Below are 23,592 nucleotides of genomic sequence, written 5' to 3' on the forward strand. Positions count from 1 at the left end.
GGGGCACCCGCAGCCCTCTGGGCAGCCTGGGTCAGTGCTTCTCCTTCCCTCTGGGTGAAGGATTTTCTTCAAATATCTAATCAAAATCGCTTCTAGTTTAAAACCATTCCCCATTGTCCTATCGCTATCTGCCCCTGTAAAAAGTCAGTCTCCTTCCTGTTTACAAGCTCCCTTTATGTACTAATTCCTTTTTATTAGTAGAGTCAAGGTCCCATCTTCCTATTTCAGATATGATGAATAATACCTTTTTGTGTTTCCTGCTTGTTACAAATATAACCTGTCATTGTTAGGTTTCATATGCTTAGCAGGAAAACTAATCAAAGCTTAAGAGTTGTAGACCATGAGCCAAAATTGGTCCAGGGCTTCGCATTTGTTCATGAAATAGGTAATTCAGTCTGTGCAAAATCCTTGCCTCAACTACCTACCATCCTATCCCTGGCAAGAATTCCTAAAAAGAGTAGAATACTTTGTTGAGTAAACAGTACAGTTTTTCCTTAATGTATGCTATTAGCTGGTCTAAGACTGAATAGGCAGTAAAAGAATGATTCATAATCATGAGACATCGTTTACAAGAATTTACTACCACAAATTCAATGAAATTGTATTGATCATAAAACATCCTAGTATTTTATTTAGGTCTTTGAGACTAGCTTTGTGGACTGTTAGTGCGAGCACAGGAGTGCAAAATAACAGCTAGTTTTTCCTATAGCAGTTTTATTTTTTGTTATTGAACTGACTCCATCATACTTCATGAAGTTAGTAACTTCGTCTCTGAATTGGCATCAGCTTTCGTGTGAAGCTATGTACTCAAAAGGAAAAGCATCTTCCACTTCCAGTTATGTCATATCATGTCACTAACCTCTTTATTTTGACAGATAGGGTCTCTTTAATCAAGAAGCCATCACTTGTCTCAGATTGATTGCCTGCAGCTACCAAGAACAAATCCATGCCCTTCTGATACTAACACACCTGGTTCAGCTGAGCTGGAGTGTTACTTTTGCCTCTTTCTATCCTTTGACCTTTTCACCTTGTCAAATATATTTCCCTGTTTAGAATCTGCCTTTTTGGCTGGTTTGTTTTGATTTAAAGCATTGGCAGAATTTGCTCTGAATTTTGGGAATGAAGAAAGTAAAAAATAAAAATAAAAATAAAATGTTTTAAAATTGTAAGGAAAAAAAAAACAAAACTAAAAAAAGCAACAACTCAACAAACTACTTTTTCAAAACTACATTAGTTTCAAGGTTCTTTATACAAACATAATCTTTGATGTGGGGAATGAGAGACTTCTGTTTTCGGCTGTCTTTCCATTCCTGCTGCAGGGTATCTTCTCCCCCTGTTTGGCAGTTTCTGAACTGTTTCAGAGTTATTGTACTTGAGGTGATATTTCATTCAGAAGCAATCTGCCATGTAGCTTAGCGCACTCCATGCAGTTAGGGAGAGTGACTGGCAGTGGTAACCTCATCTGTCATCTGAAGCTGGCCATCCCTATTCATCAGGCACAACCTTGCCTCCTACTGAAAGTGGTAATGAAACAGGAATCCTGCAATGCTGACCTAAGCATCAACGCTCTCTGATTTTGAAATGATTTGGTCACTGTTGAAATCTCAGTATTCTTTTAGTGTTGTCATAGGATGAGAACAGGGGCTCAGGGAGGCATTAATGTATTGATTTTTCTCTTACGGTTTTGAAGAAGTCATTTCAATCAAATATCTGTTTCATACAGGAAACACTCAGGAGGAGAAAAAACAATGCTCCAAAAGTGGCAGGTAAACTAAATCTTGGTTGCGCGTGATTAACCAAAGATTTTCATTACCCATGTGTCCACTCACAGTTATATATTGTGTGTATATGTGCTTCAAGGCCTAAGCTATTCTCTCACAGCTGGAGGTGAGGTTATTGGCAAGACAAGCAGAGTATTTACATCTGGTTATTGCAGAGGTTTTTGCTCTTCCCACTGTGAAACATATGGCCAACTGTCTGACAGATTGTGTGATCCTATGCATGTTTTAAAATGGAGCTCAAAAAAAAAGCCACCTAGTTGAATGGCAGATCATCTAAATCAATGTACATCTTTTGTCTCCACTGACTTTATACTGAGCTGAGAAATGCACTTACTTTCTCGTACTCCTGATCTTGGTGGTTCAAGACACGCTGAAGAAATCTGTATCCTTTTGATTATATGCAGCACTTTGTGAATCCTTTCCATACAAGCAGTTGTCCAGGATTTGCAAATACACAGATTGTTTGGATTTGGCTCTCCTAAAATCCAAAAAAAACAAGTGCTCTGTTACTTGAATGCCACATAAAAGCATGGGGTGATTATAGACAAATGCAAATAGCCTGTCTGAAGAAGAGCCAGAAGAAAGACTTAGATTCTGTTGAATGGACTGTGGCATAAGAGCTGTTGTGCTGATCTGAATGGCAGTGTGGGATTGATTCCACTATGTTTAATGTTTACCTTGGTGGACAGGGGATCTATGAAGCTCTGAGGTTGCCTTTGAGGCATGGTTTTCAGGGGTGGAGTTAGGAGATCTTAATGTCTTCTTCTCCTCAACAGAAGAGGGAGATCAGCAACTTTGATTACCTCATGTACCTGAATACGCTGGCTGGCCGCAGCTACAATGATTACATGCAGTATCCTGTGTTTCCATGGGTCCTTGCTGACTATCACTCCCAGGTCAGTTCGTGCTCCTTAGCAGGGCTCTTCCTGTGATTTGTTGCATGATGCTACTGCAGTAGAAGGGCCTGGACCAAAGAATCAAAGTTTGATGTAGTAAAGTCGGACTTTACTGAATATTTCCAGATTAGCCTTGTCTGCAGGTCAGCTTGCTAAGGAATGTGCTCTGCCTCAGTAAGGTGGACAAGCACATGTTCCTTGCATACTTAAAGGAAGGCTATGCTAGCTTTGTAAGTAGTCACGGGCAGACTTCTTTCACCCACTAAGGAGATCTAGGCAGAAGAGCCTTTGAAAACAATTTGAAACGTGCCAAGACTTTTTTCAGTACCTGGCAGGTCTTCTAATTCTGAAGCATCTTGTACATGCTGTCTTTTCAGTGGCGCATGTTACCATTCTGTTTCCAAGCCCCTTCCTTCTGGAGATGAGTATTTCAATACTGAATCTGTGACTACCTTGTACAGGTGGAACTTCTAACCAGCTTTGCCATCATCCAGTGTCACTGAGATGATCGCGGTGCTTTAGTCTATGTTCTTAAAAAATCCCATGTTTGTTATTTTTGTGCTTCAGACTCTAAACTTTAGTAATCCTCGCACATTTCGGGATCTGTCAAAGCCAATGGGAGCACAAACTATGGAAAGGAAACAGAAGTTCATCCAGCGCTACAAGGAAGTGGAGAAGAGTGAAGGTGAGTATTTTAGATGGCTAGCAGACAGCAGAGGCCTTAAGGCATGCTTTTGGGTCCCTTGGTCTTTCTGGAACTGTAGTTATGGGAAGCATCATACCAAGGAGGCCCACTTGCTTCTGCGTACAAAGTGCTTGAGGATTGAAAGAGAAATTACGCTCTTGCAAACATTTCCTTCTTATATGCCTTACCCTGCTGCATTCCATCCTCTTCCCTTGGGCAGAAAGGCACAACAGCAGAAGACAGTGTCTGAGAAAAGACTGCTCTGTTAGTTAGGTTGTATGCATCTGTCTTCTCTGATAGCTAAACTGCATATAGAAAACTGCTACATGCAGTGTAGCTAACGACAGCTACACTAAGAGGAGGAAACTGGGCATTGAAAGTATTGACCTCTGGAGATTAAGGCCATTTTTCATTATTAACATGGTGATATAAGAGGATAAAGACCTTATTCATCAGAAATTGAAAGGTAAAGCATAAGAACACACAGACAGTTGTGACTGCATGTTCAATACAGACATACAAGGTGTGCTTTTTGTGCATCTTTGAACACATCTACTTTAAAGAATTACTCAATTGTGCCATAATAATTAGCGTTATGGACTTGAAATGCTGAAATTTTCTATTGAAATATGATTTTGTGTCGAATTTCCAGGAGACTTGTCAGCCCAGTGCCATTACTGTACTCACTATTCCTCAGCAATTATAGTGGCATCTTACCTGGTCCGATTGGAGCCATTTACACAGACCTTCTGTTCTCTGCAGGTAAGGGGGAGATAGCTTCTATCTTACACCTCCTTAGGTGCTGGAACAGGTTGCCCAGTAAAGTTGTGGATGTCCCATCCCTGGAGGTGCTCAAGGCCAATTTGGATGGAGCCCTGGGCAACCTGATCTAGTGACTGGCAGCCCTGCTCACATCAGGGGGAATTAGAACTTGGTGGTTTCTAAGGTCCCTTCCAGCCCAAACCATTCTACGGTCATGGAGCACGCTATGCTGGCCATGTAATGAAGAGAGATTCATTCTTTTGGCACCTCTAGTCTGTTCTGTGTGGACTCTGAGTTAACTGAAGGCTATGTGTTGTGTCTGCTCAATTCAGTGGAAATATTTTAATGGAGCAGAATGATGCAGAATGGTTATTTTGATTTGGTTCTGTGTTGTATCTTACAATTTTGGAGACATTTAGCCACCAAGTCCATGTTTTACTATTGCTCTGAACATTACCTTCTGACTTCGGGGCACATGCACTTAGAATACCTGTTATCAAAGTCTCAAGTGCTCATACAATAACATAGTTATCAGCAAACACTCAGAGCTGGCACAAATGAAGGCTGTCTGGATTATGACAGGAGCCATGGAAATGGTGTATCAGAAGTAGTAGAGAGAGATAGATCTAGTGCTCCAGAAAGAATATTTTGATTTTACTTGTTCTGAACCTGGCACCAGGAGGATAAGTTGTCAAATGCGTAATTTAGGAGATCTTTTGTTGAAGTTTGCCTCTGTTTATGGGGCAGTGTGAGAGGGGCAGCTGGGCCAGAATTTTCTACAGGCTGCTTGTATAGCAAGGGCTGGTGTTATGTCCTGCAGCTCTCCAAAAGCTTTGCTGCTGAGCTGTTCTCTAATGTTCCAGAATGAGCTAATACAAATAAAGCAGTAAGCTAATTAAATAATGAGCCCTATGATGTCTGCTATTACCAGCAGTAGATGAGTTAGCGAACCACCTGAGGCAATGGTTATCGTGCTCTGTGAGCCATATGTTAGCTGCAGCCATGTATTACTGTGGAGCAGCTATTCCTTGAAAATGGTAAAGGTTGCTATGTCTCACTGGCACAGTTTTTATGCAGAACAAATTCCTAGCCTGCTTCATGGTTGTGCTTTTGTAATTAGCAGGTAACTGGCATTTCTGCGTGGATGGTAATATTCTAAGACTGCTGAGATCTAAAGCATTTAAAATGTTGCCTGGGTATGGATTCACTAAAACTGCTGAACTCCCATTCTCATTCCTTTGCTCTTTTGTTGCTACATGTTAAGCTGTGCTTGTTTCCTATAGGTGATCAGTCCTACTGTGGCATAGGAATTATTAAGAGTGAGATGCAGTCAGGCGAACAGCAGAACTGAAACCTTTATACTTAGTAAAGAGCATATTGGAAAAACACTCCCGAAGTTAAGGCCTTGGAAAGACGCTGAGTCAGAGGCTGGAAAAGCTTCTCCCCATCTTAAAAATCGGAAAAGCTATACTTAAAACCCCAAAGTGCCTTTCTGAATGAACATGACAGGAAAGGCAGGTACTTGGGTGTACTCCTTGTGGAAAACTGATGTTGCAAAACATCCTGTTTGTAACACTGGATATGTGGTTTGCACCTAGCTGCAGAAGAAGTCAGTGTACAGGAGTTTACAAAACCTTATGTTTCACAATTTATTTAAGTGTATTGAAATCTGGCTGAAGTAAAGTATGTGTATACTTTGCATATTATGCTAGCACAGATGAAAGATTGTCTCATCACATAAGCATTGACTGGTACATCTTATTCCACTGATTCCTGCAGTTACCTTTTTGAGGTATCTCATAAAACTCCTTTCAGGAATTGGTCTCATGTCACAAAAGCATAGTAACACTGTGCTTAGTGTTTCTGTTGGAAAGGTATTCTAGGGCTTCTTGGGCTCAGTAAGTAGTGATGCTTGTGATTCACCTTGTATTCTAGAATCATAAAATCACTACAGTTGACAAAGACCTCCAAGATCATCCAGTCCAACCATCCATTTTACGCCTGTATTTCCCTACTAAATCATGTCCCGTAGTACAACATCTGAATGTTTCTTATTCCCCTTTGTTCCTATCCCATTGCTGCATTTCAGCTAGCAGGCTGATTTTCCTTCTGGTGTTTGCCCCTCTGAGGTACTTAGAGAGAATAGGTTTCTTGTTCTTCATTGTGTTGTTGAGCGGTCGTTTAAGCACTATCTGCAGGTAAATACTTGGATGTCTTCCGCTTAGTTTTATGAATGTTTGGAGTTCCAACTTCACTCTAGAGATCACTTTGACCATCTGCCTTTTATATACTACGCTATAGTTTTGAAAAGCATCTTTTCACCAGTATTTTTTCTTCACAGTTTAAGGCCTCTACTAAAAGGAAAGAAAACAGACTTAGTGTATCTAGCTGTAGAAAAGCTGTAAGAGTTTACAATGACTCACAATCTAAAGGCATAAAGCAATTCTTGATTCTTTTTTTCCTTTCAGTGCACTTTTTGCATTCACAGAGAGAGAAAACTCATTAATTCTGATATAAATATATGCAAATAAATTTATTAATATAGGAAATGGGAAAATCAGTTATTGCTTCCTTTATAAATAATACAGGCTTAACTTTTAAAGATATTACTTTTCCCTAAAATGAATTAGACAGCCAGGGAAAAAATCACATTTTTTTGTGGTGGTAATATCTTTAACCAGATTTGTCGCGCTAACAGCATTTCCTATGTATATATTATTTTTATTTAATACAGGTAATCTTTTTATTACAAATCATATTGTTTCTCAGGAGATTACTATCGGCTCTCATAAAAGCTGTAAAAAAAGATGAAAAAGCATCAATCACCACCAGACACGGCACACTGTGTGTAGATTAAATATACAAAGCCCTTTAATATGCTTCAATGAGATACTTGTTAGCTGTTGATTTATTTATAGTGCTTCTTCTACTCTGTTTTAATTTCAATTTGAATTTGACTCCAAGGGTCCCTCTCTAATAATGATCAAGAGCAAGATGACCTTGTGTATCAGATTAACTCCAGCTAGGCTTACTCATGTGATTGCAGCCACTTTCTTGCTCAGTCCCTTCAGTGGCTGTGGGAAAGCTTCACAGTTGCTGGTGGGGTAAGGATGAAGGACTTGAAATGCAAAGAGGTGAAGCAGAACTATGTTATCATTTAGAGGCTGAGGCTGGACCAAAGTCTGTTCAGAATTCACCTCAGGGGAAACAGCAACAGGGTCTTTACATCTGGAATACATGTTAGCTTTTGTTGATAATCTGAATCAACTTGCTCATTCTAAAAAGCTCAGTTGGATGATCTCCTGAAACTGATTGTCCATTGGGTTATCTCTTACTGTAAAACTTTGTTAAATAAATCCTTCGTTCAATGTGCGGATCTCTGTATAGATGTGCTTGTGGAATTTTCACAAATTCATAATGTATCTGAAATCCCATTAAAATATCCTATAGGAAATACAGTTCCATCATAAAGCATACACCTGTCACTCAGTGGGTGATTTAATTTTATTTGAAGGTCTTGGTTCGTAATGGTGGTTAAAGCTAAGAAAGGTGCTGCTATCTAGTGCTTGACTGCTGCTAAAGTAAACATATTCAAAAGCTCTTGGGACTTGAGCTAGTTTTTCCTTCCACATGCAGCAATTCAAGACTTGTGTTCAGAAATTCTTTCCCTCTTCTCTCTGTGCTGTTTCCTTTCCTGCTGTCCCCTGCCCACTGGGTATTTTCTGCTTGTCTGGATCTTCTTAGGAAGACTGAACTTAAGATTTCTCACAACTCTTTGGGTCACAGATGAAAACACCAAAGCTGTGTTCGTTACTTAGAAATCACTTTGTGATGAAAGGAGTTACATTGAGAAGCATTAATATTGGTTACACTGATATTTTCAAGCAGTTCTTGATCATTTCTGCTTGCTTCCAGGTTATTACAAGCTACACATACTCCAAGTTGTATGGTATTCTTAATCTACATATCTGCAAATTGGGACCAAGGTAGTAAACAGACCTATGACAGATCTTGAAATACCACCTAATCGAATGTGATGATTATTGCAGAATTGTCTGAGATTCTGTATATCCTTCTTGTTCAACAGAATATTCACAATGCAGTTTTTTTTGGTCTGTCTCCATTTTACAGGGTGGGAGTTTTGATGTTGCAGACAGGATGTTTCATAGTGTCAAGAGCACATGGGAATCAGCATCAAGGGACAATATGAGTGATGTCAGGGAGCTCATCCCTGAATTCTTCTATTTGCCAGAGTTCCTCACCAATGCTAATCATTTTGAACTTGGTAAGCGCTTGAAGGGACCTTACTTCTATGGCTGTGAAATATATATTAGTTTGATTTTTGGAGATAGATTGGTTTCTAAATGGTAATGATGCATGGTCTTTTTAAATCTGCTGTCTGTGGTGCTTAATTTTGCTACATGTGACCTGAGTATCACTTAGATTCATTCTTGGCATCAAGCAGTGTCATAGTCCCTTCTGAATGAGTGGGCGCTATCTCTAGACCTGTAGGGTGATGTTGAGATGTAGTTATAACTTGACATAAGAGCTCAGTGGGGTGAAATATGCAATAAAACAAGCAGAGTAGGGAATGGATGTTAGAAGGCAGTTAAAATATTGTCAAGATTTCGGGCATTTTCATCTTTGAGAGGAGACCAAGGAGCTGATAACAAAATCCAGAAATTGACCTAAAAAAAAAGGAAGCAGAATCTCACTGATAGCAAGTAAATAGAATGATTTTGCAATAGTTCAATCCAATAATCCAAATCTGTTCACTAGTGCCCTGTTAGAAAACTTACTGTCTCAGACCTAAGCCTTAACTTAGATCATCAAGTTGTGCAACTCTTGTCCTGATTTGAGAACTTATGATTACCTTCTGAAAGGAATCAGACTGCAAAGGACTTGAGAACAGAATACTTCCTAGAGGCTGCTTTAGCAGGAATAGTTGGTAGTTAGTCCAGTGGGATTATCTATAAGAAAAAAGTTGTGTCAACAGGTCTGTCTTGTCTGAGTTTGCATCCAGGGCTAAAATAGTTTGTGCTGAAAACATGGATATCCTTACTGTACATCTGCTCCATTCTCACTGAAGGAGAAAAAAATTTTTCAGTGTTCTGTGACACTATAGCATAGATTCTGAAGTTGCTTGTGTGAAAGTAACCTAAATTCCCCTTGACTTCACTGTTTTGGGAAAGCTGTTACTATTTGCAGAGTGTGTGATTCTTGGTTTTAATTCTTCCTTTTAATTCCTGCAGGCTGCATGCAGGATGGAACAGTGCTGGGAGATGTGCAGCTTCCTCCTTGGGCAGATGGAGATCCCCATAAATTCATTCTCCTACACAGACAGGTTAGTGAATATGGTGTTTTGGGACAGTACTGAAATGATTCCCATTTGAAAATGAAATCCTAAAGGCCAGAGTCACAAACAAAGGTTAACATCCAAATAAATCCTGCCTTTGTGGAGTTCACATTGTGTTTTGGACTTCGCTTGTCTGCCTGACAATTCACTCAAGACCAACTTTGCAGACTGGATGAGATTAGATCCAAGCTACAGACCTACATCTGATCTCAGCCTGTAAAAGCATGTGAACATAATTTAATGCATGCACGTGACATCCACATGCATGCAGTTCTGTGTTCCTAACTAGCTACGTGTGTATTCAAACTACCTTCCTTCATCTGATGCATGCTGGCACTGCAATTACTTTTCTGGGGGAATGTAGTGGAAGGGAGTAAAATCTAATATTTTAGAGTCAATTTGGTGTTTTAATGGGAGTAAAGCCTAATGTTTCTGCCTTTAATAAAGTCAGTCTTGACAATCTGAATGCTAATAGATGTAAGGCCCTGGAACTTACTGCAGTTAATGTGTCCATAGTTAGCAGGACAGGTGTAGGAATTTCTTTATAGTAATTCTGAAGGCAATTCTGTATGAAGATTTGTCATTGAACACAGAATTTGTAGCTGACTGCTGTGGTGTAGGTCTTTGTTAGAACTAATAATGGAATGGACCATACTGCCTGCCCCCCTTCTGGGTGTATCTACCTTATTTCGTCAGATTTCTTCTAGAGGAACAAAGGTGCATTTCTGAGTGCATGAAGTGTTGCTGCTTTGTAAAAGGTGTGTGGCAATTGTGTTTTAGCATTGAATTGACAAAGCAAGTAGCCCATTATTTGTTCTATTATCTCTTCAGTACATGACAGTAACCCACAAAAGTGAATGTGATTGTCTATGTTTTGGTATCTTCAGATAATCGTATCTTTATTTCCCCATATGCTGGTTCCTAAATCCTGTCTCTGACTTTCTTAATGACTGTATCAACTTTTTATTCCTTTTTTGAACAAAAATCACACTCATTCTTCCCTAAATATTCTTTTCTCCACTTTTTACTTCACAATTGACAGTGACTGCTGTTCTTCCATTAAATTACCATTACTTTTATATCCCTCACTTTGCACTTCTGCACTGCATTTAGGGCTCATGTTTTTTGTTGCTATCTGTACTATTAAATTATTTCCCAGTTTTTGGGGGGTATTTTCTTAAATCTTCATTTCATTCCTTTCTACCAATACCTTATTTCACGTTGGAGAACTAGAAGGTGACTGTCTTCATGTGCCTGGTGTTATGTACAAGCCTTCTTCTCTGTGCCTTTATATTTGGGATTTCTCTGGCTCCACTCCTCATACCTGATTCCTCTCCCTCTGTGTCTGCTTCATTCATTTGTTCTCATCTCTTCTTGCAATTTCTTCTCTCTGCAGCCACCTGGGTGCTGTCAGCAATTTTGCTCTAGTTCCCTGTCTGGCAAGACCTTTTCTTATCCATGGTTGGTTTTGCTTTTGTTTTTAATATATATATCCTTTATAAGCTGGTTTACAGGTTGTAAGTCCATCTTGGTGAAAAGTTTTCTTTTACGAAACCACTTTTAAGAGAAACAGGCTCCTGGAAATATGCAGTGTTTGCATGTTAGCTGGTGAATTAGTGATATTGCAAGTCACACAGTGGGGTGAATAACTGCTTGTTATTATTAGTAAGACTCCAGAGTCCCCATGCTTAGTAGCTAGATGTTGTGGTGTGTTTCTACTTAACTTAAGCCAGTATGTTGAACTTACTGGTAAGTCACTGAATACAAAGTAACTTCACAGAGTCTATGTTTATCTTTGATTTCTTTTGTATTTCTGTAGCTGTTAAATGTATAACTCAGTGTTGCTGGTGTGACAAGTTCTCAATGAGTAGATATGTCTGATGAAATAAGAGTATGTCAGTAGCAATAAGAACATTTCTCAATAAATCATTTCAGTGTTCCATCTTTGGCTGTTCAGGCTCTTGTATGTACACAGTAATGGGTATTACTGAGTTACGTGCAACACAAAGTGCCTAGAGAGTGATCTAAAGGCTCAGAGCTGTAGACACACTGAAAGATGGTGCTCATCACCACATGACATCTACTATAAGGACAGAGATTCTTGTTGTAAGTGTTGTGGGCACAGTGAGCGTGCCTGGTTCTCTCCATATCTCCAAATGAAGAGTTGAGCCTAAGGAATGCCCAGTTCTGTCACTCAGTGATGCAGCTCAGTGCATGCAGGCTTTGGCTATTGGTATCAAGTACATAACTCTTCCTTGGTGTTCCCCAGTGACTTTGAAGGTGTGCCAAAGAAGGTGAGTAGGTTTGGAGGCTCTGGTTTCTTTCTCTGCTCTGTCTTGTGCTCACTGTGTAACCCTACAAGGTACTTCATCTCTGTCTTCCAGTTAGCTAAATATGGGGATGACACCATTGTTCACTAACAGAAATACTGAAAACAGAAATCTATAGATGCCTGAGAGCTCCTGCAATTTTTACTGTTATTTTTTAAATAAAAGTGTAGGGAGGCATTCTGGCCTATGTTCTGGCTTGTTTGGATGTAAAATACTGAGCTTTGCTCCTTATTTCTTGTGTAATGCTGGACACTCTGAAGGCACTTAGATACAATAGGACCATCTGCTTTAGCCTTGTAGTTTGGAGCAAGGGTGCAGTTTTGAAATGATCTGTCAGTCATCCCTGCATAGCATGCTTCTGTTCTCATTGTAAAGAGATCTCTGATTGTTAACTAGATTAGCTTTGGATGAAATAAAACCAAAATCTGTGCTCCAGTTGTGCACCTAAGGTATACTCTTGCCACTGGTGGCATTCAGCCGGAGGGAGCAGACTAGATCTAATTTGAAGTAAAGCCCCCACAGTGCATGTAATGTGGGTACTGGGTCCTCTCTACCAGCTGTTGTGTTTTGCAGACCTGCTTCCACCAAGCTGCACTGTTTGATAACATTGGCACAGATGATTAAGCCGCATGACTTGTACAAATTAATTGAAATCTCAAAGAGGAGCTGTTTAGCAAGTGAAAATCATGCTTATAGATTCATATTCTTAATGATTTGCCAGGCCTGATCAGACCTCAAGTACAGTCAGTCCAGTATTTTCTCTCCAACCATAGCTAGCACCAGATGTTGCACAGGAGGGTGCAAGAAGGCTTGTCATGGAAATTTAGTTGTGATTAGGCTGCCTGGGAAAGCTTTGTCTAATCCTGAAGTGAAGAGTTAGAGGTCTTGAACTCCATAGTGCTAAAGCTTCTCTCCTCTGAAATCACCTGCAGTACTAGATATACTTGTTACTGGTGTTGTCGTCCTTTTCAGGAGGCTTTGCAGAGTTTGAAGAGCTAAAAAGATCCAGTTAAACACTGTTGTGAAACCTGTCTGTTTCTTTAAGGATCATGAGAGCAAAGATTGACCTGGATTATAAGTTTATGAGTTTATGAGTAGCTCTTGTTTCATGTGTTTTAAGTTAGGAATCTACAGGTTAGGTTTACGTAAAGTAATTGTTTACTCTTTTTTTAGACTACAATTCGGTCTTCCTTGCTGGGCATATCACAGTGTTCAGTGAAAGTGAGTGAATTCATGGTTTCAGCTCTGTTGGTTGCTTTGTTTTGCTCTGGTAGTGAAGCCAGGCAAAATGTATGGTTTGTAATTCATGCACTAACTGCTTTTATTAATAAGGATAAATTTTGAGTTGTTTTGGAAGTGTTTTTATGTTATTTGCAGAGGACAGATCGTATGCTATACTTGTTCTCTGAGCTGCCCTGTGAGCTGTTAAGCTGTGGGCATGGTCATTTAAACCAGCTGCATTGGGCTCACTGTCTGCTCTGTGAAATGAGCCATTGTTCTGGATCCCATTAGCATGTTTAATTCTGCTGTGCTTTGGGTAGGATGGCCTGTTTGGGAGAACCTTAACTGAGCATCAGGGAGTATTGTACAGTCAAATGATTCGGAGTCAGGAAAGTAGTTTTAATCATGCTTAACACTGGTGCTTGAATCATTGGGCAAGGCCACTGGGGAATATACAAATATTTGGCAATTGTAGGTGATATTAGGGGCAATAGTGTTTAGTGAAGCTTCATAGGTAAAGCTCACTAATCTGGAGATGAGCAAGGGTTGCACATGAACTTGTGGCTGTTGCCTGTAAACTTGTGTGGGTCTTGCAAGCACAAATTTCATTTATGATCACTCAGTTTTCTAGGGAGTCCATGTTGGGTTGGATACATGCTGCCTTGTAGTGTCTCATGGTATTCTCCAGTAGTAATTATTTCTTCTGGTTATGTTAATTCACATGCTTGTGACTTGGATTGCAGATCTGGTCAGGCAAAAATAGACATTTCTTATATTGGTATAAAAAAATCAGACCCTGTGGCTTTCCAACACGATGGAATCTAGTTTTTGCAACGTTTTCTGCTTAAACCTTGTAAGGATTATAGAACTGTGTGTACTGATGAAACCCAGGCAGTAATGAAGCTTCTGTCAGCAGTGAGTGCTGCAGAGAATTTGTCTCTTAACAGGGAGTGATAATGTATCTGCAATTAATGCGTTCTGCTGAATTAATTCATTTTCTTTGGTTTCAGGCCCTGGAAAGTGACTATGTCAGCGCACACCTCCATTGCTGGATAGACCTGATTTTTGGCCATAAACAACAGGGCTCAGCTGCTGTGGAAGCAGTTAACACCTACCATCCTTACTTCTATGGAGATAAGATGGATCTCAACAATATCAAAGATCCTCTGATTAAGAGCACCATCCTGGGTTTTATCAGCAACTTTGGACAGATACCAAAGCAGGTATCACTTTATCATGAGAGTAGGAAGAAAGGCAGAGAGCACAATCTATTTTGATCTTGAAGTATTTCAGTTGGAAAGCAAGCAACTTAGATTAGAGATGGCCTTTGATTTAAATCTGCAGTACGGTCTGTAGAGTTCTCCAGATTGTTTTTCCATTCTCTGAATACACTGTTCTTGTCATATACTATACAGCTATGATGTCAAATCTGGGTTCTTCTCCTTCTGTACAGTCACATGAGTAATCACTAGTCTGGGGTTGAAGTACAGTCAAATAAAGGCAGCTTAAATTCTCACCTATAGTCTTCTCTCTTCTCCCAAATCACTGGAACTAGCTTTCTAACTACATAAGGGGTGTAGCCTGATGAAAATAGGATGACAGGGAGAAGATTATCTGAATTTAATGAAGGGGTTTGTAAGTTACAGTTCTAGAGTCTATGATTAGTGGTTTAAGTGGATTAGTGGTTGATGGAGGTGCATTTTTTTCAATTTATTTCTTTTGTTCTAGCTCTTCACTAAGCCACATCCACCCAGGAATGCTCAGAGTAAAGGTTCATCAGGAAGAGAAGCAGTACTGTCCTTTCAATCAAGTGGAACTCTTCCACCATTTATCAACCACCTGCAAAACCTGAAGTTCTCACCAGTTACGGTAAAAGGTACTGTGCACCATTTTCTGAGCTAATAAGCGCTGAATTCTTAAATGGGGTTAATCTGAATTTTTAAGAGCAGAGTTCAGAGCAGATTTTTTTGACATCTAAATCTTTTTTATCTTCAGCATTCTGAATATATCAAATTAAAATTCAATACTTAATACTCACTGTTTTCCCTTCTATTTCTTTCTTTTTATATTCATCAGCAAAGTAAATGTGTTCTTTCCCTGTCTCTTTATCTTGGTCTTCATATTCTTTTTAGTCTGTTATTCCTAAGATGTAGAATCCTGAAAAATTTCATTGTATGTACTTTTTAATCCCATGGCAGTGGTTGCATCACACAATTTTGTGGTGCTGGCAGGCTCCTGCAGCTGTAATTCAGAGGCTGTTGGTGACATCCTCTCGTTCATAGCATAAGGCATTTTGCCAGTGAAAAGAAGCTTAATGGCAGCGTTGTTAAATCCCCGCCTTTGAAGTCAGTCTCCATCTCTGCATGAATTTATTCAAATGGGGAGTTGCCTGGAATTGCAGTGGCAGAGTGGGTTTCTCCATGGACCTGGCCACCAGTCACTGAGCCCAGCTGTAGGGCTTGCCAGCTCACCACAAAGCTGTGTAAGACAATAAGCTAACCTTGGTGTTCTAAAAGCAATAGAATGAAATACATTCTCTGTCTTGTCAGAATATCCAAAGGGAGCTGTTGGACACATTATTCATACTGAGAAAGGCATTCTGGCCGTTGAAAAAAATAAAGTTTTGATTCCTCCTCTTTGGAACAAAATATTCTGCTGGGGATTTGATGACTTCACCTGCTGCTTTGGCAACTATGGGTCTGAAAAGGTAAATTAAAACAAAATCTAAGTGCTTCAGAAATTGATGTTATGTTGTAACCTTTGCCTTGTTTGGGGACCATTTTCAGAGGCTGCCGAGGAGCTGATTCTGGAGTGTGCTGTGCAATACTTCTTTTGCAGTCAGGCTTTTTGAGAAAAGTCAAATTGGGCATTCCAGTGGAGTACAGAATCATTCCACTGCTGAAAAATGTGACATTTCCCCTCTAAATGATCTCAAGCTTTCCTTCAAATGATTGTGCTACCACAATGGAGAAACCTCATTTCATATGTTGTAAGGACAAAACAAGGTCTCCTGGCCTCTGATTAGAAATTCCATTGTGCAGAACTTTCTGCTGGAATATAGATAGGACTATCTGTCAGTTACCCTCTGGCTTGCAAGCTTAGTCCAATTCATTCATTCAATGTAATAATGTTTCCTATTCTGGGAAGTTAATACTCTTGCTTCTTCTGTTAAAAATCAAGAGCCTGTGTCACCACACTTCTAGCTGGGCCACTGGGCAGGTTCAGGTTTTCTCTGCTACAAACACACTGATTTGGAATGTGTTTGGGGTAACATTATGGTGTACTAAGACACGCATGTTAGCTTGGATACCAAAACAGTGGAGTATGTTGTTCAGCTTGGGTACCAGTGTATGCCACATGGTTATGTTTTTATAGACATATCCATAGTCACTGGACATGAAAAAACAAAAAAGAGATTTATTTTGCAGTCTGCGCCCTATAAAATCACAAAGACTTTTCCATTAGCTCCAATATTAGTGGTGGCTATAAAACCTGAGCTTTGACATTGTATGCTTGTTCATTGTCACTATATGGTAGCAGAGTGAACTTGCTTGAGGCCGTGTAGGAAGTCCGTAATGTGAGAGGTTGGAACTCTGGTGTCCTAAGACACTGAGTTAATAGATAAAGCAACTTCTCTCTACAAAATGCTGTTTTTCAACATGATCACCATAATTAGCTGGTGATGTAAATGAGAATCTCCATACTGCACTCAAAATTTGTGCCAGCAGAGGTTGCCCATTGGCACTTTCACACTGTTGAAATGCACCTCCCACTGCCTGATTGCTGGCATCCACTGTTTGGTCTCTGTAAAGATTCAGCAAGCATTATGACTGTAAATGAGTCCTTTTTTTTTCTGAGTAGGAGAATTCAGTTCCAAACTTTTGCTTCATACACACTTCTGTGTCAGATGCTGTTCTGTCAGATTGCCTCTCTGCTGCCATCTGTCACATGGCATCAAAATGTAACGAAATATTGGTAGGAGGTTCATCTACTGTCATAGCACCAACATCCATATCTGACATTGTGGGCCAACAGAATAAAACAGGAGGTGTTACTTCTGGAGAAGTCCTTGTACATAATTTGCAGTTGTGTTGTCAGCTCAGATGTGGGATAAGCTTTTATTTCCTGTGTTTGTAGACAAAGAGGTTGAATTCTGAAAATGAGATCTGCATTTAATAAATGCATAGTATCACCAGATGAGTATTTGTCTGACAGCTGCTTTCTCATACAGAACATGACTACCTTTGAGTGCATGGCAGACTGGGGAAAGTGCCTCTGTGCTGTGTGTCCTTCAGCAACTACTCTAATCACATCTGGAACAAGCTCAGTTGTTTGTGTGTGGGAACTTTCTTTGGTCAAGGACAAAGTGAAACGTCTAAGCTTGAGACAGGTGAGAGACTTTTGTTAAAGAACAAAAGATAAGTTTGTCTGTTGATTGGAAGAGAAAACATGCTACAGTGAAACAGAAGGACAGAAACAGGTGATTGTTGCAAGTATAATGTGAAAACCTGCAGTCAGATCAGGAGCTGATCTTATGCTTTATACCTATACCTGATAGTTACATATAATGCTTGCTTGCTTGTTGGTTTCTCTTTTGTTTGTGTTTATTTGGGTTTTTTGTTTGCTGTGACAGCATTTCCAAAGGTTATGATAACAAAAATAAAACAGTGATAATAGAGCATCTCCTGTCTTCACTTGTACTACTAGAGCAGTATGGACCCCTAAAACACCCTGTTAGCATAGCTGATGGAGATGAACACATGACTAGGCAAAAGCCTTGATACTTCTCTCTCAATCTGAATTCAGAAATTACTCCATGAGGTAGAGATGGATCCCTACAAATATACAGTTTTTGACCTCACTGTCCACAGCCGTTTGATGTTTGTTGATTTGGAGTTTGTCTCTGGTCACCCAGTGGCCATATATATGTAATTTTATTTCAAAAGTGAATTCTCGTGCAAGATTTGTGCAATTCAGCTATGGTGAGTTCTCAACTTTACAAGAAAATATGGAGTACTATCATATCCAAAAGGCAGCCTATGATCTTTCTAGGCATTCAAGAGGCAGGAACTTCTCTGCCATTCTCAACTGAACTGATAAACAGTGCATTGCAAGTAGGACTCCAGGTGTTAGACACTTCTGTTCAAATGCTTTGGTAATTCAGGAGATATTTCGGTGCTTCTTATTTGTGCCAAAAACATTTTATTTGTCATTAAATAACATGAAAACATCAATGCCTATTTAGGAGGCCAGAGAGGTTTAAGTCCTTTATTTATCTGAAATATTGGGATCTTGAAATTAGAAGGGAAGCAGTTTAGAATAGTTTTTGTTTGTTTGTTTGTTTGTTTGTTTCTCCTGAGTTTTGTTTTCCTCTTAGAGGAAACCAAAAACAGGAGACAAGCTCTTCAGTGATGATCTTTTAATCACCCTGCTTAGTATTCCAAGACAGGAGATGAACATAGAAATGGAAGAAATAGCAGTAGAGAAAGCGTAAACAGTAGTCTTCACAACCATCAAAATGATACCAGTCTGGGGATCTGCTTGAGTTTCAAGCAACTCATTAAGGAGGCTCTGTTTTATCTTCAGTACAGTGCCTTTCTCTTTTATTAAAGAAAATTCAGAATTGCCTTCACTGATGTGTTCCACTGTGATTAATCTGATATTACCCATTAGTCCATCAAAAGTCATGAGGTCATACAGTGACAAATGTATCTATTTTTTTCCTTTTCTTTACTTGCAGAGATTTTGGTTTTTGATGACTGGCATAGATGTAAATTTGTACCACAGTTCTAAATGATTTCCAGTGAATTATGTGCTGCTTTCATGTCATTCAGTGTTTTGTGGGGGCTGGTTGTTTTTTTAATTGTTTTTGGTGTGTTTTTTGTTTTGTTTTGTTTTGTTTTTTGGTATCATCTTTCCTGAGAGAGTGAGCTTTGCTTAAGTAAAGCTGATGTGCTATAAAGTGGATGCTATTCACTTACCAGTTGTCTCATGGGACTGACACATTCTGGTTTGGAATGTAGTAAAGTGCAGAAAGTATATTTTACCATAAAAAAGTCACTTTTTCCTCTCAAGCAAGGGCTGCTTCCACAGTTTTGTGGAATACTGAAGATTGAGCATAATAGCCTCAGTATCGATCCATGCTATTTACTGGTTCCCACAGTATTCATGAGCATAGCAACCAATGCAATCCCACCCCCAGAATGTCTCAGCCAGTGGAGAAGCCTTTGGGCCAGTTGTGCCCAGACCTGGCAGGGAGGTGCTGAACATAGCTGTGGAGTAGTTGTGCCCATGTCAGCCAGTTAAGCTGGATGGCCAGAACCTGGTTTAATTTTGATGGACTGAGCATTCCTGCAGTGAAGCTGATCCCCTTTTTTGTTTGTTAATATTAGTCAATTTACTGTGGACACAGGCCTCTCAGTTTTTCCCCAAAGTTTTCACAGAGGAATAATGAGATATTAGACAGCACTTGTCTGTTTTTTGCATTAATGCATACTGAAACGCTGGTGGATTGAAGCTGAGATTTTTAGCTGAGTTCAAATCTATATTTCTTTTCCACACTTAGCCTGCATTTAAAGCAGTTCATCACCAAGCAGGAGGTCTTCCTGAGTTAAAAACGGAAAAAATCTTGATTAAAATTTGCATACAAGCATAGCTTGTCTGGCAATATGGATGCTGTCACAGTAGGTATGCTTCCTTTCATCTTTCTGAGGAAGGGAGGGGAAATCTGGAGCCCCTGATATTGCCCAGCCCTTTCTGCAGTAGTTCTGTTTAGTTCTTGAGCACAGGCATAAGGTTATGCCCAGCCCTTTGTAAAACAGTCTGTTCTACTGCCAAAGTTACTGCAAAGAATCTCTGAGGGGCAGTGTTGGAGAGAAGGCCCCATTTTTGTCAGTATTTTAAATTGGTAGTACTCTTCAATGGAATATGTTACAAACAGAAATTTGTCCCTTGCAATTGCAACACACCTTCTGTACGTCATAGGCTGCTGCAGCTCAGCCATATCCGTGTGTTATGTTTCAATACTGTTGTCCTGATAACCTTGTTAACTGGCAGCACATGCTAGCCAACAAGAGTTCAGTCTGACAGTCACAGACTGGAAAAGAGTATGAGATGTGTTTGCAAAAATCATTTGAGATATGTGGCTCTCTGACACAGACCCTGAAGATCTGGTAATTATGTCATGTAGAGAAAGTCAGCAGGGAGTATGCAGTTACTGTTAAAACCAACAATAAAACTGGTGGCTCTGATTTTTCACAGTAAGGCAGTTAATAATTGAACCCTGAAAGGCTTTTTAGGAAAGCTGTGAAAGTCTTTCTCTGCCCTACAGAATTTAATGTCACTGGTGATTATGCAGCAGAAATACTGTTGTCACTTGAGAATGCTGCATTTACACAACTGTCATTAGCATATTTCTGTCCATGACTTCTGTGACATTAAATCGCCTAAAATGTAATTTGCTTATGTATTTATTACAGAATTGTTTCAAGTTAGACTAGGTGTTCTGTATGACTCTGAAACCTGGAAAACAAGAAAAAAAAAAGTGCTGGATTATAATGATTGATGTGAGAGAAATGAGTGTATGGTTCTTAAAGCAAAAATTCTCCTACAAATGCAATTTTTATTTTGAACTAACATTGGAAAATGTTACTGCTTGTTTAGAAAAAGAGAAAGGATGGGAAGGTCACTGACATTTGACAAGTTTTATGTTAAAATACTTTCTAAATTCTGAAAAGTGATAATTCTCAAGTCTAAATTCTACTTGCTTAAGATAGTCTTGACTGAAATAAAAGGTGATGATTTGTTCCTGCACACAAACCACTGTGGTAAACTCAGAAATGTAAGCCAGGGTTCAGTTGTTCCATCTGAGTCACTGGGCAGCTTAGAACAAGACATTTAATCTCTTTGGAGACTCAACTTTCCTAAACTACAAGTTGTAGACAAGAATAATTCTGTAAGATACTTTGGGATTTTCACTTCGTACCACTTTCAGTTCTCCAGAAAGTGGCTGGGTCACTTGCTCTTAATAAATAAAGGGCAGTAGGACTGTGGTTCCCTAATAATTCAGCCACCCTCTGATTTGCTGGTTACTTTTCCCCCACTAGGCTTTGTATGGGCACTCTCAGGCAGTGACCTGCCTTGCTGTGTCTGTGACCTACAGCATCATTGTGAGTGGATCTGATGACAGAACCTGCATCATTTGGGACCTGAACCATCTGAAGGACATAGCCCAGCTTCCTGCCCACGAGGCGAGTCTCTCTTCTGTTGCCATCAACAATTCAACAGTAAGATCTTCATTTATCATCTTTCTTCTGATGCATCCATGAACGTTTTATGATAACTTAATGGGTACTCTTCCCAACAGAAAAACATCCTGAGTCTAATACATTGATTTTTTTTTTCTTTCTATTGAGATTGCTAATAGTGTTCTTAATGATGAGGGGGGAGCACTAAAAGCAACATCTTAGACTGAGTAGCTATGCAGAAGCATCTTTGGATAGGTAGGCAGCAGGATTAAGAATCTTCTAGTTTACAGTGTGAAGTATTGGATCTGGCTCACCCATGGCCTCATTGTTTCCATTATTCCATTGATTTCTCCGGACATTCAGGCAACAGACCAGGTTCAGCTAATACCTGTTGGACCTCAGTCTGCCACCTCAGTTGACAACTTTCTTACACCCTTGCAGAGAGTGTTGTGTTGTTTTTGTTTTGATTTTTTTTTTTTTTTTTTTTTCTTTCCTACCATCAGCTGAGAAGCATGCTGCTGATAGCAGTGGTTGGATTTGCATTTACCAGCAGTGGGAAAAAATGCTATTGTGGTCTGGGCCTGGCTGCAACTATGTGCATGCTGATAGGAAAATATTCTGTGTTGGATTTGAACTGTAAACACTCTTGGTGGGATTTTTTTTTTCCAACCTTCTACCACCCAAGATTGTTGCTTCCACTTTTGTCTTTTATATGTCTTTTAGTATACTAGAATAGGGTTCCAGCTGCTTGGGCAATTTGAGCTTGCATCTAGCAGTAAGACTAAGAAGACATTCTCTACTTAGCCTGTGCCGTACATACTGTATGCTCTACTAACCATACAGTCTGAGAGCTAATGATTGAGAATGGGATTTAATTAGTCTGTTTAGTGTCAGCTCAGCGCTCAGTCCCAAAGGTCTTGGTTAGCATTACGTGGCTGTTGGCATGTAACACTAACCAACTCACAATACCTGGTGATCCCTTGAGATGGTAGCTAAAATTGTACCAAGCATTCAGAAACAATTGGGTGGGCTGGCAAATAAACATGGGCTTCAGACCTCAAGATAATAGAGTCCTCTTCATCTTACACATCAACTTACCGTTAACAGTAGCTGTTTCATCTGGTGGCTCTTTTTCTGAACTATCCAAAAATTGGATGGTCTGTGCCGGGGACACTGGTGACTGAGTCGAAAGAAGTTCTTCAGCTTGTTGGATTGTAAATGGTTAAACTGATTGGACAGTAGCCTGCAGAAAGGTTCATTTAGAAGAAAGAAACCTTGGGAAATTGTTTGAACCTTCAAGGAGAAATAGTTGAAGGGAACCATATGTTAGGGATGAAGAGTCTTTTGACCCTAGCATAGCAGGATGTTTCATTTTGAAACTTTTGCTTAAATTATATATTTATGCAGTATAACATGGAGATAGAAACAATGCTTACATTGTGTTAAATATTTGAGTTGACGCAGAATGATGATTTTGGTGATGAGATTTTTTTCCTGAAAAATTCAAAACGTTTTGAAATCAAGATTTGTAGGAAACACATTTCAGAATCACATAATCTTCTGTGAAATGAGAATTCTGTACACCCCTTGTGATTTAATTTATGGGCATTCTATTTGCTTTAACATCTGGAAGCTCCATTTACCTTGTAACATTTGTATCATTTGGTGCAAACAAACAAAAACTGTATCAAAAAGTTTTAATTTCAGTGGGACCGTAAAGCTTTCTGAAACTATTTCAGTAAGCTTTAAATCCCTTGCCTACATCTGGAAAACACTGTAGATCATTACCAAGTGCACAGATACCATGTACTCTCAAGCTGGTAAGTTAGCTGAAATTTAATCTCTTTAATTACTGGTAATTCAGTGTCAAATATGCTATCTTTGTTTTATCTTCAGAGTTCTGCCCTCCAGTGTGAAAAGCTCTACATTCAAATCAGGCAGAGATGAAGGTCAGCATTAGTAAACTGGACAACCTAATCTAGCTGTGGACATCCGTGTTTGTTGCAAGGGAGCTGGACAAGATGACCATTAAAGGTCCCTCCCAACTCTAAGGATTCTTTGATTCTAGTTGTTTTTAACCAGATGTGCATTGCTAGCTTTAAGGGTACACCAGCCATTCCCAGAATCAGGGGTTTTGTTGACACTATTCTATTTAAGTGGTTCTTAGCATGCATTGAGGGTAGAAAGTTTGGGTAGAATTTCAGTTAGTGTCTTGATCAAAGGGCACTTTTGATAAGGTTATTTAAAGCTACAGCATTGGCTTTTGGTTTTCTAAGTTACTTGCTCCAAGGGATTACGTGTGTATCTGCTCCTTA

The 23,592-nt window shown here is 39.5% G+C and overlaps 1 protein-coding gene across 5 annotated transcripts in view; it reads left to right on the forward strand.

Moving 5' to 3' along the window:
• WDFY4 (WDFY family member 4) overlaps positions 1–23,592 on the forward strand; it is a 128,167-nt gene that overhangs the window by 98,575 nt on the left and 6,000 nt on the right. For all 5 annotated transcript variants that reach the window (XM_072340679.1, XM_072340678.1, XM_072340677.1 and 2 more), the window contains 11 exons: positions 1,724–1,766; positions 2,558–2,677; positions 3,245–3,362; positions 4,015–4,124; positions 8,256–8,409; positions 9,377–9,468; positions 14,042–14,254; positions 14,760–14,907; positions 15,581–15,738; positions 17,263–17,421; positions 21,137–21,316. In XM_072340679.1, coding sequence (XP_072196780.1) covers positions 1,724–1,766; positions 2,558–2,677; positions 3,245–3,362; positions 4,015–4,124; positions 8,256–8,409; positions 9,377–9,468; positions 14,042–14,254; positions 14,760–14,907; positions 15,581–15,738; positions 17,263–17,421; positions 21,137–21,316 — 1,495 coding nt within the window. The remainder of the gene's footprint in view (positions 1–1,723; positions 1,767–2,557; positions 2,678–3,244; positions 3,363–4,014; positions 4,125–8,255; positions 8,410–9,376; positions 9,469–14,041; positions 14,255–14,759; positions 14,908–15,580; positions 15,739–17,262; positions 17,422–21,136; positions 21,317–23,592) is intronic.

Source organism: Excalfactoria chinensis, chromosome 6 (genome assembly GCF_039878825.1).
Source record: "Excalfactoria chinensis isolate bCotChi1 chromosome 6, bCotChi1.hap2, whole genome shotgun sequence".
In the NCBI taxonomy this organism is placed as follows: domain Eukaryota; kingdom Metazoa; phylum Chordata; class Aves; order Galliformes; family Phasianidae; genus Excalfactoria; species Excalfactoria chinensis.